The 11,005-nt window shown below is 56.1% G+C and overlaps 3 protein-coding genes across 3 annotated transcripts; 1 reads left to right on the forward strand and 2 right to left on the reverse strand.

The window, feature by feature from the left end:
- Positions 1-111: 111 nt before the first annotated feature.
- On the reverse strand, positions 112-1,000 carry MKK02DRAFT_18466 (uncharacterized protein; the record flags this gene model as incomplete). Its single annotated transcript, XM_053085953.1, has 4 exons — positions 112-218; positions 309-465; positions 515-766; positions 800-1,000. The coding sequence occupies 4 exons, from the start codon at positions 998-1,000 to the stop codon at positions 112-114; spliced, it is 717 nt and encodes a 238-aa protein (XP_052943120.1).
- An 877-nt stretch (positions 1,001-1,877) lies between these two features.
- MKK02DRAFT_18534 (tetrapyrrole methylase) lies at positions 1,878-4,860 on the forward strand (the record flags this gene model as incomplete). The annotated part of the gene is made up of 8 exons (XM_053085966.1): positions 1,878-1,953; positions 2,002-2,077; positions 2,131-2,210; positions 2,261-2,443; positions 2,588-2,663; positions 2,709-2,897; positions 3,087-3,600; positions 3,682-4,860. The coding sequence occupies 8 exons, from the start codon at positions 1,878-1,880 to the stop codon at positions 4,858-4,860; spliced, it is 2,373 nt and encodes a 790-aa protein (XP_052943121.1).
- Positions 4,861-9,061: 4,201 nt separating this feature from the next.
- Positions 9,062-10,580, reverse strand: MKK02DRAFT_18390 (peptidase C1B, bleomycin hydrolase; the record flags this gene model as incomplete). Its single annotated transcript, XM_053085938.1, has 5 exons — positions 9,062-9,522; positions 9,566-9,979; positions 10,026-10,135; positions 10,187-10,298; positions 10,346-10,580. 5 exons carry the CDS (start codon positions 10,578-10,580, stop codon positions 9,062-9,064), a joined length of 1,332 nt encoding a protein of 443 aa, XP_052943122.1.
- Between the last annotated feature and the right edge of the window lie 425 nt (positions 10,581-11,005).

Raw genomic sequence — 11,005 nt, forward strand, 5'->3', positions numbered from 1 at the left:
GCATTAAATTGAAACCTGTACATACACGCACAATAGAGACCGAGCTTTGGCATACACGCAAGCTGTACCAGAGACATACCGTATATACATGCCATGAATACCCGCGATGTGCTAGTCTAGGCAGAGGCAGTCCGATCCTGACTTCTCGCCACAGATGTCCGCTATTGATGCGTCGGTGCAGTTGAAGATGATTGGCCAGGTCCGTTCCAGAGCATGGCCTAAGGGGTCAGCAAAGGAGCGAGTCCTGGGACGAGAAGTGGTACAAGTGACGCCTCAGAAGCGTGGAGATGAGATGCGACAGAACTCACCCAGAGTAGGGTTTGACAGCTCGTTATTTCCCCATCCCTCTTTCCAGATCCAGTGCTCGGGCGGGGCGTGGAACTTGTCCATGAGGTTCGTGTAGGAGACAAGCGAGTTGGCGAGTATACGCTTGCGCGAGACGACGAATTGCCCAGCCCAAGTGGCCTGGTTCAATCAGCCTGAGGTCCATAGTTAGGCAGATAGAAGGACTCACCAGGACTGGGTACGGCGGGCACAGGTCCTGCCTGAACGCGCTGTAGATATCCGCCATCCTCGGGAATTCATTGTCACTGCTGTCCTTCCCGCACGTCTGCGTGACGTATGGACCGAGCGACATAAATCCGATGTTGGCAAACTTGTCCAGGTCGTCCAACCGCGGCTTGATGATCCAGTCCCAAGCGAGATGAGGCTGGGCAAAGATGGTGTATTCTGCGAGACCGGCGTGGTAGTGTTGGATGATATGGTTCTCACATCAGCTGAGCTCGAGAGGGAGGCTTACGAGGTATGTTTCTCCTTCTCTGCCTACGTTCGAGAGCTCCACCACTCTATCCGCCATCGCACCCAGTGCGAGCCGTTTCTCCGAGTCCATCTTCCCCTTGACGTATATCGTCCTCCGCATGGAGGCGCAGACCGGAACACTTCGGGTTATGTACGCCATGGTCTCGGTTGCTTGACCGATGTCCTCGTCATAGTAGGCCATCGCTCTGGAAGTCAACTCAGCTCGTGGGTGGACGTACATGTCATATGCAGGAGCATGGCTGCCAACGCTGACCCCGTTAGGGAGGAGGAGATGAATCCCCCATATCAGACCGAGAACCAGGAGGACATAGGTAACACGTCTGCGTATGGCTGGCGTCTGCCAGTCTGTTATGCCCATGCACAGCGGAGCTACTGGGTAGTGGGTAGGAGTGATAGGTGCGGTACTGCGGACCGCTGTCTATACCAAGTCTACAGTATACCGGTGTGGTCAAAATTCGACAGTCTGGTCAGCAGGGTGACGTCAGAGGGATCGACAGGGCCAAACCTTATCTCGGTGGCAACTGCAAAGGGCCAGCATTTCGTTGCTGCGGTGCAATGGAGGGTAGTCTGTAGGGCTCTGTAGGGACTAGCTAGAGGGCTCGGGAGCGCAGCGACATCATCCCAGACAGCTCTCAATCACAGGCTGGACGTGCCGTATCAGCTGAGCTGCAGCCTGGGAGAAGGGGCACGAGACAGCGGACATGTGTCTTCCTGCCGCTCCAGGCTTCGGTCTTCCTCGCCACTCCCAACATTGCCAACCTTGTACGCATTGTGCGATGCCTCCGAGCCTTCGCTCTGCCAGCTACTCCTCCACGTCAGCACCAAGTACGGTTGAGTGTACACTTGCTCATTTGCTCGTTGGCTGCACCCCGCGATATCTCTGCCGTAAACCTCCACCTGCATGGCGTGCTCCAATTCCGAACACCCAAAAGCAACCCAAATATTGTGATCTTTCATCGAGGTTTTGCTGATCACTTCTGTCTATACATCGCCCCTCAACCCGCTATCTCCTCCCTCTTCATCGTAGCCAGATGCTAGGCTCAGAGGTCGCGGGCAAAATGGCGCCGATCGTCCGGAAACCGGGGCTTTGGGTATCAGCCTGGTTTGCCTTTTCCACCATCATCGTTCTGTGGGGTAGGTCATCTCGCCTACCGTGTCCGGCTGAGCGATGGCGCTGATCAGTAGATGCTGGTTACTGTTTCAACAGACCGAGGAGTATGCCTGGAGGCGATTTGGCCTGGATATGGGCTCCATACAAGTGAATCAACCCCTCTCCGCAGGGCCGAGCCGAGACCTCAGCTGACTGGGCAGTATGGTACCATATGCCGCTGTAGACTACATCTACGGTCTGCCCTCTCTAGAGCGAGGAGATGGGTTTCCGAACGCCCAGGGTGAGCTCTAGTTATTGTATCACAAGACCAGGCCATCAGCTGATGCTCAGCCCTGATGAATGTATTCGAGGCGATCCTCAATGTCGAATATCTCTATCTCCGCCACTACTCGTCTCGGAATTCCAAGCTCCAACCTGGGCAGAAGGAGCACAACTATCATGGCCATGCGCCCCTCGTGGGCTTTGCGGCAACCGTCATGACATGCTCAAAGACCCTTCTGTATTTCTGGCAAGGTACGTAAAGGTATCGGCTGCTGAGTTGGCTTCGCAAAGCGCTAGGAAGGCAGCTTGCCGCTGGGCGGACCCACTAGGATAGTGACCATACACTTCGCGGGATGGCAAAAAGTGACTGTAGATGGGGTTGAGCTGATCTTCTAGACTACTTTTGCGGTTGGTGCTGCACCGGTCACAATAGCCGCTGGCTCTTCTGGACTAGCTTTGTTGCGCCCAACGTGTAAGTGATGTTCACTGAATCGCAATGGCTTTGTCTGATCGGCAGAACATGGATCGTCGTACCCGCCATCGTCGCCACGGCTCTCGGCCGGTTCATGACCGAAGCGCTTAACCGCGAATACGCCACTCAGGTCGCTTTCGAGGAGCACACCGCTCTGCGTCAATCTGTCGCCGCTCCAGCGGACGCCAAGGGAGACGCCAAAGCGCCTTCAGAAGTAACAGAGGCGGATATGGTGTCGCAGGGAGACGATCTCTCGGCTGGACCCGCTCGGCGGACGCGAGCACGGATGGCCAAAGCCACCTCGATCAGCGGTATCCCCTCCCGAATCGCCTCCTCGCTCTCCTTACCTTCACTCGGCAGCCCTTCCTCCGCATCTACCCCTTCCTTCCCGTCTCCATCTCCCGGCGCCGCCCTCCCCATCAGCTTCACCCCGATCGGGCGGACGTGCATGGTCGTCGGCCACAACCGGCTAGCGGCGAGTCGGGTACTGTCTCTCTTGGAGGCAGAGGCGGACGTCATTACCGCGTCGGAACAAGAAGACGAGCTGTCCGAGGAGTTGCGATACCGGATCAAGACGGGCCAGATCGACTATCTCAAGCTGGATCCCTTGCTTGAGGGGTCTGGTTGGTCCGCTCTACTCAAATCTCACCGCGTCGCCCTGCTCTGCGTCACAGACACGCTCATCGCTTCGTTCCGCCGCTCGGCCCGTTCCGCCGAATTCATCGCTATCGCAGCCTCATCCCTCAATATCCCTCTCAACATTTCGGACCAACCCCGCCTATCCACCTTCAACTTCCCCTCCGTACACCGCTTCCCCGGTATTGCCGGACCCAGCAGCCTCCAGATTGCGGTATCGACCAACGGGAATGGGTGCCGCCTCAACGCGCGGATACGGCGTGATATCGTCTCGCGTCTCCCGCCAGACGTGGGGCGGGCGGTTGACAATGTCGGTCGACTCCGGACGAGCGCGCGAGCGAGGTCGTCATCCCGCTCGGCGCGCGGACGGATATCAGACGAGACCGACCCGGATACGCCCCTCAACGCGGCAGTGCCTCAGCTGGACACACCAAGTCTGCTGAACCAGGCCGCGTTCGAGTTGCGGGCGGTAGAGACGGAGGACGAGGATGAGCAGTTGAGGCGGATGAGATGGGTGCACCAGATGAGCGAGTACTACTCGTACGAGGCGCTCGGGCGGATGGGAGAAGGGGACATTGAGCGGGCTTTGGGGACGTGGGAGCGCAAGGCTGCAGATGGGGGATTGCCGCACCACGAGGGAGCGGTGGAGGGGGCGTCTACTGTGCAGAGGGAAGAGAAGGAAGGAGGGAGGATCTACCTCGTCGGCTCCGGACCTGGCCATCCCGGTCTCCTCACCGTCGCCGCCGCCACTATCCTCCGGACAGCTACCGTCATCCTCTCGGACAAGCTCGTCCCCGCCGAGATCCTCGCGCTCATCCCCAAAACTATCGAACTGCATATCGCCAAAAAGTTTCCGGGCAACAACGAGGGCGCACAGAACGAGATGATGGAGCTGGCGCTGACCGCGGCGAGGCGGGGCGAGACGGTCGTTCGGCTCAAGCAGGGTGATCCGTTTGTCTACGGTCGAGGCGGGGAGGAGGTCCTCTACTTCCGGCAGAACGGATTCGAATGTACGCTCATCCCCGGCGTATCATCCGCCCTCGCCGGACCGCTCATGATGGGCATACCGGTCACTCAACGCGGCGTCGCCGAGTCCCTCATCCTCTGTACGGGCGTCGGGCGGGCTGGCAAGTCTGTTCAGCTTCCCGGATACGTACGGAGCCGGTCCCTCGCTCTCCTCATGGGCGTCGCGCGGATACAGCAGATCGTCGATGTCCTCACCAACCCGGCCGGATCGGGACGCGATGGCGCCGCCTACCCCCGCAATCTACCTATTGCGGTGATTGAGCGCGCGTCCAGTCCGGATCAGCGGGCGATACTGAGTACGCTGGAGCATATCGAGGAGGCGCTGAAGAGTATGGAGGAGAGACCACCGGGGATGATGTTGATCGGATGGGCGGTCTTGGCGCTGGAAGGGGAAGGGAGAGTGGATGTGCTGGATAGGGAAGAAGAAGGGGATGGAGAGGTTGTGCGGGGCTGGATGGACGGGCAGAGGTGGAAGGTCAGGGAAGGGCTGGGGAGCGAGTGGGCAAAGCTGGAGGGTATGGGTGTTGTAATCTAAAGATGGGAGGTGTTATTGGATTGGTCTTGTGAGTACCGGGTGGGCGCTGTGCAGCCCACCACTAATTCTTACTGATGCCATGCTACTCATGTACGCTCCGACGCTGTGAAGACTAGCTGAGCATGACATCACGAGCACTTTATACTGACTGACCAACCTTGACGGTCAAACAGGACAAACTGATCTCATGTCGGGCTACAGTTTACAATCCCATTGGGTCCCACGGGGGCAACATGACCGTCTCCCCATTCGCCACCACGTCGAGCCATCTTTGTTCAATCTGACTTCCAGGCACCACCACAAGGTACGCATGCTCGCGGAACCATTCGGCAGTCATCATGAACCACCCCTTGTCGCCTTCCTCCTCTCCCCAGCTGTTCTCCATCTTGTATCTCACCGGCTGGCCCTCTTCATCAAGGTGTACGGCAGTGATGACCAGTGCGTGCGTAGATCGCGACTCGCCCATTCGCATCCTGTCGGCTTTGGACAGGCTGCCGGTGCTGCTAGACCCGAAGGCGGCTTGGAGGTCATACAGCTCGGTGTCCAGTATACCGAGCGATCTCGATGAAGATTTGGAGACGTCGCATCCGAAAAAAATAGGTGTGTTGGCACGAATAGCGGTAACGACCGCATTCTCCAAGGCTTTGATTGGCGCATTGATATCTGTCTCCTCAACTCCGTACTCATCTCAAAGACGTTAATGATTGAACACTTACGTCTGACTTTCCTCCCGCCCAATACGTTCCCTAGCCGCTCTATCTCATAGACTTTCTCAAAGTCGTTTCTCGGGTCGTTGATCAGCCCAACGCTCGCTTCCGGATCGAACCCTTTCCCCCGGCAATACTGCTGATAAAATTCCAACGGCGTCCCCTCCCAGCACCTGTATTGGTTGTCCCGGTCATGATATTCCCACTTGACTGTTTCGTCTGGCTTGGGAGGGGTCCCAAGGGTGATACTGAGGATATTGAAGACCTCAGCCATGAACTTTTCCTTAAGCTGCGGATCAGGATTCGCCCGCAGCTGAAAGCCATATTCTCGGAGTCTGGTCGTGAGGATTTGGTTCAGATGGGATGAAGCGCTCGAGGAGAATGACTCTGAGTAGAGCGAGTTGGGCAGGAGACCATATTTCGCTAGATGGATCAGCATGGATCATGTCGACTAGCCCACTACTGACGTACCGACGACATTGACTAGCATATCCCAGTGCATACCGTCACGTACAGGCGCCTGGTTGAGGTAGGTCACGATACGCGAGTCTATAGGCTCACCTCTCGTCTCGATGATGTTCCTCCTTTGTTAGCTTCCGCCCAGCAGCATCAAGGGCGTTCAAGCTCACTCCAAGTAATGATTGGCTCCCTCAAGCTTGTCATAGAAGAACAAATAGCTTGCCGATAATTGGAAGTCACCCAAATTAAGCTGGTCAATAACGTCGTAACGGAGCACATTGACTGTATCATTAACCACTACCAGGATCCAATAGCTCGCCGAACCAAAGCTCACTAAGGGCAATAATGCAGCATCGACCGGTGGCGCCTTGCGTCACCCTCGGACCAGGGTATTCCCCTCGTGCCCCGCAACCTTCGAGCTGGAGATTGAAAGCCTTCGCATCGCGTACGACAGCCTTCTTGTCGATGAGGATTTCGAGAGGATCAGACTTGCTGAGGACGAGGCGCGCCAGCGAGAGGGAAGGGGACTAAGTTCGAAGTCAGCCTTCGTATCAACGAGATCAAGATATGTTATGGAGACTCGCCTTGTCCATCGCCTTGCTCCACTGAGACAAATGCGAGGGGGTAATACGATGGAATTCGGCGTCGGATACATCCACCTGCGTCTCAGTTGTACGCGTGTGACCGACCATTGTCCGAGAAGCTTGAAGGGCTTGACTACGAAGTGCCTGTTGCAGATGAGAGGCGTTGAGCTTGCAGCGCATCAACCTTGACAGCGTGAGGAAGATGTTGCGACGGAGCTGTGAGTGTGCGGTGTGCATGGGAGGACATGTAAGTCATATATGAAAGGGAAGTTGACAAAGGAGAGTCCACAGGAAACGGGGTATACGACCTTCATAGACACCGTTCGGCCGACCTCCTTCCGCTTCGTTACTGGAGTATGGAGAGTCTGACCATGATTTCTGAGCTCACCTGCTTCCCTCCTTCAAGCACACCATGCGCCAGCCTTCTCAACGCGCCGACACCCAATGCCCAATATAGTGGCTGGCTAGCACCTCAAGGCGCTGTGGCATCGTACTGTTTTGTTTCACAAGGTACATCGCGCAGGCTGGGCCTAAACTATGAAGGCTACGAGCGCATGCTAAGCACATCCCATGGGTCTAGCATCACGGTCTCCCCCTCGTCCAGGATGTCGATCCACTTCTTCTCAGCTTGACCTCTCTGGACAACCACCGAGAAGACATGCTCCCTGAACCAGTCGGCGGTCATCACGAACCAACCCTTATCCCCTACTTCTTTTCCCCAGCTGTTTTCGAGTTTGTACCTGATCGGCCTATCCTCCGCGTCGAGGTGAGCAGCGGTAATCACCATCGCGTGCGTCGATCGAGACTCGCCCATGCGCATGCGGTCGGCTTTGGAAAGACTGTTGCCGAAACCGAATGCAGTCTGCAGATCGTACAAATCTGTATCGAAAATGCCAAGCGACCTTGAGGATGACTGAGTGCTGTCACAACCGAGGAAGATGGGCGTGTTGGCGCGGATTGCAGCGACGACCGCGTCTTCCAGCGCAGAGATGGGTGCGTTGACATCTGAGTCATTAGCTCCTTCTTTACATAGCTCACAGCCTGCTCCAACTCACGTCGGACGGGATTGCTACCCCAGACATTTCCGAGCCTTTCGACCTGGTAGACTTTTCCATATGGATTCCTCGGGTCGTTGACGAGACTGAAACATTGCTCTGGATCAAAACCTTCCCGCCGCCCATACTGTTGATAAAAGTCAAGCGGGCTGCCCTCCCAGCGTATGGCCTGTCCGTCGCGGTCGTTGTACTCCCATCTGACCTCTTCGTCCGGCTTGGGCGGGGTCCCGAGCACGACACTCAGTAGATTGAATACCTCGGCCATGTATGCTTCCTTCAGCTCGCGGTCGGGATTGGATCGCAAATTGCTAGCATATTCCCGAAGCTTGGCGGTGAGGACCTTGTTGAGACCAGCAGAAGCGCTCGAGGAGAACGACTCGGGCACGACGGTTTCGGGGAGGATCCCATATTTCCCTGCCATTCTCAGCTTCCCCTATGACATGTGTAAAATGCCATAAGACTCACGTATGAGGTTGACCGCCATATCCCACTTTCCCCCATCATTCACGGGCGCCCGGCTAAGGTATTCCACGATCCGTGACTCGGCAGGCTCATGCCTGGTCTCCAGAATATTTCTGGCTAATCAGCTCACCTCCCGTCAGAGTATGGAAACCAGACATGGGGAAAAGGCCTAGCTCACTCGAGGTAGTGGTTGGCCTTCTCGAGCTTGTCATAGAAGAACAAATACCTTCCCGAGAGCTCGAAATCGCCCAGGTTCAGGTTGTCGACAATGTCATAACGCAGGACGTTGTCTGAAGCATTAGCACTGAGCTGAGCTCTACCCGCTTCACTGACAAAGGGCGAATAGACAGCATCGGCCAGTAGCAGCTTGGGCAACTCTGGGACCAGGGTGAGCGCCGCGCGGCCCAGTACCCTTCAGTTGAAGGTTGAAGGTTCGGGTGTCTCTTAGAATAGTCTCCCTGTTAATGAGAGACTCGAGAGGGTCCGACTGAGACAGAAGGAGACGAGCCAACGGTAGCGAATGGGACTGGTAAGTTAGCCTTTGCAACCGAGTGGAACAGGGTCCCACCGTAACTCGTTGAAGCTCTGGCCCCATCGAGTCAGTTTGAGCAGGTCGATTTGCCTCTTATCGCTGATGTTGGCTGACATTCTGAAAATATAAGTGGGGGTCCGCCTGCGAATCAGTGATCCCCTGATGAATCTGGATATAAAGTGGGTCGAGATCAAGAGAACAATGGTGAGGGGAGCTGAAGGGAGTAAGTCGATGAAGGGAAACCGTCAAGGGTATGCACAACAAAGGTATCTCAAGCGCCAACTGGTTTGGGTAAAGTTGAAGGCTATATATGTGTTAGTCGCAGTAAGTAAGATGAGTAAGCGGCACGATCTAGGATGCATCACGAGCGGCTCTCAAGCCATACAACATGAAGCGGACAACCTAAGCCAAGGACCCCATCGGGTCCCACGCGTCCAACCTGATCATCTCCCCTTTGTCCAGTACCTCCACCCACTTCTTCTCCGCCAGAGACCGCGGCGTGACCACCTGGAACACGTTCTCCTTGAACCAGTCCGCCGTCATCATGAACCATCCCTTCTCGCCCGCCGTGTCACTCCAGCTATTCTCGACTTTGTACTTGAGGGGCCGGCCCTTATCGTCGAGGTGAACGGCGGTGATGACCATAGCGTGGGTCATTTGGGTCTCGCCCATGCGGAGCCGGTCGGCCTTGGACATATTGTAGGAGAAGCCATAAGCGGCTTTAAGGTCGTATAGACCAGTGTCCATGATACCGAGAGGGGTGTTGGAGGACTTGCCGACGTCGCAGCCAAAGAAGAGAGGGGTGTTGGCCCGGATACCGGCGATGACCGCGTCCTCGAGCGCGGTGATGGGTGCATTGACATCTGCACATCAGCTTGAGATCGAGGTGGGGATGAGCTGACTCACATCGGATTGGCCTTCCGCCCCAGACGTTCCCTAGTCTATCCACCGTATACAGCTTCTCATACTTGTTCCTCGGGTCATTGATCAGACTGAAGCTCTCCCCTGGGTCCATCCCCTTGCGCTTCCCGTACTGCTTGTAGAACTCCAGCGGTGTTCCCTCCCAGCTCTTGTACTTGTCGTCTCGGTCGTAATACTCCCACTTGACGCGTTCATCAGGCCGAGGAGGAGTGCCGAGGGTGATGGCTAGGGTGTTGTATACCTCAGCCATGAATTGGCCCTTAAGCCGACGGTCGGGATTGGCGCGGAGGCGGACCGCGTATTCGCGGAGTTTGGCGGTGAGGATTTGGTTGAGGCGAGCTGATGCGCTGGAAGAGTAGGACTCGGCATACAGAGTGTGAGGGAGGATACCGTACTTCTCTGTCGGTGTAAGCTAGATCATAGCGTCAAGGGTGAGTGCACGTACCGATGATATTAACAGCCATATCCCACTGTCCACCGTCGTTGACGGGCGCTTGGTTGAGGTATGACACAATGCGCGAGTCTGTCGGTTCCTCCTTGGTCTCGAGTATGTTCCTGTGGCATGAGCTGTGTTTATATGACTATCAGCACACGATCGAGGCTCACTCGAGGTAGTAATTCGCCTTCTCGAGCTTATCGTAGAAGAACAGATAGCTCTGGGACAGCTGGAACTCGCCGAGATTGAGCTGGTTGATGATGTCGTATCGAAGCACGTTGGCTGAGACGTGAGCTTCTCCTAGACGAGACGAGTGACTAGCCACATACTTGTAGCAAAGAGCCAGCATCTACCACTAGCGGCCTGATTGACCCGAGGACCGGGATACTCGCCCTTCGGTCCAGTACCTTTGAGCTGGAGGTTGAAGATCTTGGCATCGTGTACGACGGCATTGCGGACCGAAAGCTGCTGCAGCGGGTCCGATTTGGATAGGACGAGACGCGCTAGCGGGAGCGTGGGGGACTGAGATATCAGCACGCGATCGTCACCGCCAGGACAGATCATCACACACCTCGTCAAAGTCCTTGCTCCATTGGGCGAGGTAGAAGGGAGCAAGCTGCTCTCCGAAGGCATCGCCCGACTTGGCGACATGGACGTACGCGTCGGTATCGCCTTTCTCGTTGATAGCAACCGGTAGCGTTTCGAGGGCTGGACTTGGTGGCGCCGGTCGCGATGCCTGAGAACCCATAATTTATCGCGTGGAGGATGCGAGCGATGAGTGTTGACTAGGTGGAGAGTGAAACTAGTGAGAGGGCAGGGCAGGACTATGTACGTACACTACTGAAGCGGTCTATTACTGGTGGATGGGAAGATGAATCGATGATACCACCCAATCTTGAGAGCTTAGCTTCGCTTGAATGGTCCCATGCCGCGCGTGCCGGCCGGATCGCGTCGATCTGCTTTACGTCACCGAAGATATCCGACCGGGA

This window comes from Dioszegia hungarica (genome assembly GCF_025882075.1).
Source record: "Dioszegia hungarica strain PDD-24b-2 chromosome Unknown MKK02contig_19, whole genome shotgun sequence".
In the NCBI taxonomy this organism is placed as follows: Eukaryota; Fungi; Basidiomycota; class Tremellomycetes; order Tremellales; family Bulleribasidiaceae; genus Dioszegia; species Dioszegia hungarica.